Consider the following 6,615-nt stretch of genomic DNA (forward strand, 5'->3'; position numbering starts at 1 on the left):
ATCTTGAGCAAAATAAGCAAGCTGACATTCAGTACAAGCTGTATCTTTTATTTAGAATACAAATGTAATTTACGTCTTAGTTTGTAAAGAGATTTAAAGCACAGTTTTTGAAGCATGTGCGTGCGTAATAACTGAGAAAAATTAGAAATAGGCAAGTACTCAGATGCAATGTCCGTAATCTATAACAAAACATCTATTATTATTTCGATCTCAAACAGATTCATTAAAATAAGTTATTACTCCACCACGTGCGTGACATCATTAACCAGCGTGGATGAACAACCACTTTGTCTAGCTAGTTGATTTCTTCAACGATGCATCGTACTATGGTAGTGAAGCAGCGAGTTACGTCCATGGACTGTATAAAAACAGATTACGTCGTTTTACGGGAAACGCACCCCCAGAATTGTAATGAAGTTGAGCGTTGTCCAGCTTTGTCCAGCTCCTCTCACTTCTGATTGGCTGTTTGGAGACGCGCTGCGCTCTGATTGGCTGGAGCTGCTCGTCTTTGTTGTGAGTGCACTATAACAGCATCCTCCCTGCATACCAGAGCAGCAAAACTCCAACTGCATCTCATCCTGCAACACTGCCAAGCAATGTAGAGATACTTCTGCTCAAAACACCTGTTTTAGATTCACGGGGGGAATCTAGACTTCACCAGACTTTCTAAACTAAGAGAAGGAGCATCAAAACAACTTTGCAAAGATGATTTCTGCATGTCTGGAGATTATTGGACTTGGCCTGAGCGTCATCGGGACTCTTTTGGTGATGGTGGCTTGCGGGTTGCCCATGTGGAAAGTGTCCGCCTTCATCGAGGGCAACATTTTGGTGGCGCAAAACATCTGGGACGGGCTTTGGATGTCCTGCGTGGTTCAAAGCACAGGTCAGATGCAGTGTAAAATGCACGACTCTGTCCTGGCGCTGACCACTGACCTCCAGACTGCTCGGGCTCTGACGATCATCTCAGCTGTCTTGGGTGTCCTGGCTCTGATGATAACCATCGCCGGCGCTCAGTGCACCAATTGCATCAGTAAAGAGTCCATCAAAGCCAGAGTAGTCAACGTCGGAGGGGTGATATACATCATCGCGGGCTTGTTTGTGTTGGTGCCTCTGTGCTGGATGGCCAATAACATCATCTCAGAATTCTACGACCCTCATGTTCCTTATTCAAAGAAGAGAGAAATCGGAGCTGCGCTCTACATCGGATGGGCAGCATCTGCCATGCTTCTGGTCGGAGGAGCAATTCTGTGTTTCTCCCGTCCACAAGATGAAAAATCCTCGTATCCCCTCAAATATGTACCTCCACCTACAAAAAGCGCATCTCTCAATGGGGACTATGATAAACGAAACTACGTGTGATCACCTCAACCATTAACCACGGACTAGTGGCTCTGTGCATATGGACTTTCAAGGCTGTAAATCTGTTTAGTATTTGGTTTGTTCACCAATAACCATTCTTTTAAATGAGAAATTATTTTTTTAAGGACAAATATTCCATATTCATTAAAGCTGCATGTCATGATACAAAGAAATGTTGATTAAAATAGTTTTAGATGAAATAAAGCATGTCATCCAACATCCATTTGCATGCAACAGGTCTTGTACCAAACTAGATGCAAACATTCAGATAATGGAATAACAGAATGTATTAACATGTTTAAGTATGTTTTTCTGTCATTTGTTATGTTAACAGTATGTCATGGTAATAATGAATTAGATATACACGGGTATTTTTGTCTTTGTTAATGATATTAGGGTCAACGGACATCAATGTGGTTTGGGGGGTGGGGGGTAGTGTTGAAGGGAGGGTCTATGTTTCTTGTTTTTGTTCTGCTTTACGATACTGCACTAATTAGACACGGTCTGTGCTTCAATAAGACACTGAATAATGCCTATTGTTCTGCTTATAGACTCCAGGCTGCAGTTTTTACACAAGACTAAACCTCCTGAGTGAATATGCTCAGATTCACTGAAAAAATGTCTCATACAATTTTGTACAAAGTAATAAATAAAAAAAGTTTTTTGTTAATAATGTGCCCTGTTGCATTATTTTGCTGGTACATGAATGATGCATGCTTCATATCCTTGACGCGTCTGAAGTGTACACTTTAATAAAAGAACTGTAGAAATAGCAATGTCATTTTGTTTAGGGATTTTTTGTTTCTGATAAAAAAAAAAAATAATAATACATTCCCGGCTTGTGTTTAAATACAGTTGAATTTAAGAAATATAATAAAAGGCACAGGGCCCCTAAAGGGACATGGTGATGAAAAAAATATGAGATGGGAGGAAAAAATATATTTCAATGCTTTTGCCAAAAATTTTGTGTTCCTCTGAGAAACTTTGCGTTCGCTCCCTAAATGTTTGCGTTCCTCCGAGAAACTTTGCGTTCGCTCCTTAAATGTTTGCGTTCGCTCCAAGAAACTCTGCGTTCACTCCTTAAATGTTTGCGTTCGCTCCAAGAAACTTTGCATTCGCTCCCTAAATGTTTGCGTTCGCTACAAGAAACATTGCGTTCGCTCCTTAAATGTTTGCGTTCCTCCAAGAAACTTTGCGTTCACTCCTTAAATGTTTGCGTTCCTCCGAGAAACTTTGCGTTCACTTCTTAAATGTTTGCGTTCCTCCGAGAAACTTTGCGTTTCACTTCTTAAATGTTTGCGTTCCTCCGAGAAACTTTGCATTCACTTCTTAAATGTTTGTGTTCATCCGAGAAACTTTGCGTTTGCTCCTTAAATGTTTGCGTTCCTCCGAGAAACTTTGCGTTCGCTCCAAGAAACTTTGCGTTCACTCCTTAAATGTTTGCGTTCGCTCCAAGAAACTTTGCGTTCGCTCCAAGAAACTTTGCGTTCACTCCAAGAAACTTTGCGTTCCTCCGAGAAACTTTGTGTTCGCTCCAAGAAACTTTGCGTTCGCTCCCTAAATGTTTGCGTTCGCTCCAAGAAACTTTGCGTTCACTTCTTAAATGTTTGCGTTCCTCCGCGAAACTTTGCGTTCACTTCTTAAATACTTGCGTTCCTCTGAGAAACTTTGCGTTCGCTCCCTAAATGTTTGCGTTCGCTCCAAGAAACTTTGCGTTCACTTCTTAAATGTTTGCGTTCCTCCGAGAAACTTTGCGTTCACTTCTTAAATGTTTGCGTTCCTCCGAGAAACTTTGCGTTCACTCCTTAAATGTTTGCGTTCCTCCGAGAAACTTTGCGTTCGCTCCAAGAAACTTTGCGTTCCTCCAAGAAACTTTGCGTTCGCTCCTTAAATGTTTGCGTTCATCCGAGAAACTTTGCGTTCGCTCCTTAAATGTTTGCGTTCCTCCAAGAAACTTTGCGTTTACTTCTTAAATGTTTGCGTTCCTCCGAGAAACTTTGCGTTCGCTCCAAGAAACTTTGCGTTCACTCCTTAAATGTTTGCGTTCGCCAGGGATGGGAATTGATAAGAATTTAACGATTCCGATTCCATTATCGATATTGCTTATCGATCCGATTCCTTATCGATTCTCTTATCGATTCTTATTGGGTGAGGGAATAAGTACAAATTTGTTTGTATTAACTCCCTTTAATATCTGATCAAATTGATCATTATCACATTCATTGATCCGGACAAAAAAATAAATAAAACTGCCATTTATGTGCCATAAAAACTAAAAACACAGACTGAAAACAGTTAAGGAAGAGCTTGTGCCTTTTCGAATATTAACAGTGCTCATTTGTATTAGGCTATTGAGTTACTTAAACAATCTTTGTCAAATAATACACAGGTTTTCTTCACATTTTGAACGTTTTTGTTTCCATTTGTTTAATTTCAAGATCTGATGTGACTTATCCATTGTTGTTTTTACATCTACAAAGCTGGGAGCACTAAATGATATTCAGTCACATTATACACGCTTTTAACATTAAATAAAGCACATAAATAGTACCTGATATTATCATTGCCACACTTTGAGATTGTTGTTCCAGCGCGATGTCGCAGTAAAATAGGATCCGTTTCAAATAGAATTGTTGCGTGTCGCGGCTGGTTAAACTTTGATTAACATGGAAAATGATACTTTTTATTGCGTGTCGCACCGTCGTGTCACATGTAGTTAGGACGCGGTCAGAGCGCTTCTGCCTCGATGCCATGTTTGCTCATAGTGTTTGCTACATACTGAACCAAAACAACGCAGCACGTGTGTGACGTCGTGTCACATTTGAACGAGCGGAACCGATAAGCGGAATCGTTAAGCAGGCATACTAACGGTTCCAAGGAATCGATTCACTGGGCACCGGTTCTGAAGAAGAACCGGTTCTCGGTTCCCATCCCTAGCGTTCGCTCCAAGAAACTTTGTGTTCGCTCCAAGAAACTTTGTGTTCGCTCCAAGAAACTTTGCGTTCCTCCAAGAAACTTTGCGTTCGCTCCTTAAATGTTTGTGTTCATCCGAGAAACTTTGCGTTCGCTCCTTAAATGTTTGCGTTCCTCCGAGAAACTTTGCATTCGCTCCAAGAAACTTTGCGTTCACTCCTTAAATGTTTGGGTTCGCTCCAAGAAACTTTGCGTTCGCTCCAAGAAACTTTGCGTTCCTCCGAGAAACTTTGCGTTGCTCCAAGAAACTTTGCGTTCGCTCCCTAAATGTTTGCGTTCGCTCCAAGAAACTTTGCGTTCGCTCCTAAAATGTTTGCGTTCGCTCCAAGAAACTTTGCGTTCGCTCCAAGAAACTTTGCCTTCACTCCAAGAAACTTTGCGTTCCTCCGAGAAACTTTGCGTTCCTCCGAGAAACTTTGCGTTCGCTCCGAGAAACTTTGCGTTCGCTCCAAGAAACTTTGCGTTCGCTCCCTAAATTTGCGTTCGCTCCAAGAAACTTTGCGTTCACTTCTTAAATGTTTGCGTTCCTCCGAGAAACTTTGCGTTCACTCCAAGAAACTTTGCGTTCGCTCCCTAAATGTTTGCGTTCGCTCCAAGAAACTTTGCGTTTGCTCCTAAAATGTTTGCGTTCGCTCCAAGAAACTTTGCGTTCGCTCCAAGAAACTTTGCGTTCACTCCAAGAAACTTTGCGTTCCTCCGAGAAACTTTGCGTTCGCTCCAAGAAACTTTGCGTTCGCTCCCTAAATGTTTGCGTTCGCTCCAAGAAACTTTGCGTTCACTTCTTAAATGTTTGCGTTCCTCCGAGAAACTTTGCGTTCACTTCTTAAATGTTTGCGTTCCTCCGAGAAACTTTGCGTTCACTTCTTAAATGTTTGCGTTCCTCCGAGAAACTTTGCGTTCACTCCTTAAATGTTTGCGTTCCTCCGAGAAACTTTGCGTTCGCTCCAAGAAACTTTGCGTTCCTCCAAGAAACTTTGCGTTTGCTCCTTAAATGTTTGCGTTCATCCGAGAAACTTTGCGTTCGCTCCTTAAATGTTTGCGTTCCTCCAAGAAACTTTGCGTTCACTTCTTAAATGTTTGCGTTCCTCCGAGAAACTTTGCGTTCGCTCCAAGAAACTTTGCGTTCACTCCTTAAATGTTTGCGTTCGCTCCAAGAAACTTTGTGTTCGCTCCAAGAAACTTTGCGTTCCTCAAAGAAACTTTGCGTTCGCTCCTTAAATGTTTGCGTTCGCTCCAAGAAACTTTGCGTTCGCTCCTTAAATGTTTGCGTTCGCTCCAAGAAACTTTGCGTTCGCTCCGAGAAACTTTGCGTTCGCTCCAAGAAACTTTGCGTTCACTCCTTAAATGTTTGCGTTCGCTCCAAGAAACTTTGTGTTCGCTCCAAGAAACTTTGCGTTCCTCAAAGAAACTTTGCGTTCGCTCCTTAAATGTTTGCGTTCGCTCCAAGAAACTTTGCGTTCGCTCCTTAAATGTTTGCGTTCGCTCCAAGAAACTTTGCGTTCGCTCCAAGAAACTTTGCGTTCACTCCAAGAAACTTTGCGTTCGCTCCCTAAATGTTTGCGTTCCTCCGAGAAACTTTGCGTTCGCTCCCCAAATGTATGCGTTCCTCCGAGAAACTTTGCGTTCGCTCCCCAAATGTATGCGTTCCTCTGTTCCTTTGTAAAAACGAACACAAAACATTTACAAGATACTACAAAAGCATTGAATTCACCATGTCCCTTTAGGGGCTCTGTACTACGTAAACATATCGTAACATTTATTCCTTTTGTGAATGTTTTGCTTTGAATAATGTGCTTTTGCTATCTTTCTTTTAAAAATATATATTTTTAAATACATTTTTAATGTGTTTATCTTAAGTGTCCTTTTTTTGGAGTCTGAAATAAAGAAAGAATGTCTAATATAAACTTTTTTGGTGGGCCACTGTAACCCAGGTTAAGTAGCCTATCATCTCACGCATTGTTATAGCGATGACAACAAAAGCCAAGAGACATGACCTTTATTCTCATTAAAATCATCAGCATCGTTTCTGGTCTCAGGAATTGTGGAACTTTGACCCAGTTCTGAGTCCTGTGAGAAAAGCTTACATGCTCTTAACTGACAGAAACTGCACACAAGAAGTGATGGCGCCTCTTCTTCCCTGATGTGCCGGTAGATTAGAGTCCAGAAGAGGGACTGAAGCCAAATCTGGTCAAGCGCTCATTTCCCCATGAGCGCAGGAAAAAGGGAGCGCACGGCAGATGTATGAGTGTTAATTATTTAAACAGGTTTTTTTTTTTTTTTATG

At 41.5% G+C, this 6,615-nt stretch overlaps 1 protein-coding gene across 1 annotated transcript; it reads left to right on the forward strand.

Annotated features, from left to right (window-relative positions):
* Positions 1–559: 559 nt before the first annotated feature.
* On the forward strand, positions 560–2,026 carry cldn5b (claudin 5b). The gene has a single exon (XM_081355278.1). It carries the CDS (start codon positions 706–708, stop codon positions 1,357–1,359), a length of 654 nt encoding a protein of 217 aa, XP_081211404.1. The 5' UTR covers positions 560–705; the 3' UTR covers positions 1,360–2,026.
* The last annotated feature ends 4,589 nt before the right edge of the window (positions 2,027–6,615 follow it).

Source organism: Scardinius erythrophthalmus (assembly GCF_964197995.2).
Source record: "Scardinius erythrophthalmus genome assembly, chromosome: 23".
Lineage (NCBI taxonomy): Eukaryota > Metazoa > Chordata > Actinopteri > Cypriniformes > Leuciscidae > Scardinius > Scardinius erythrophthalmus.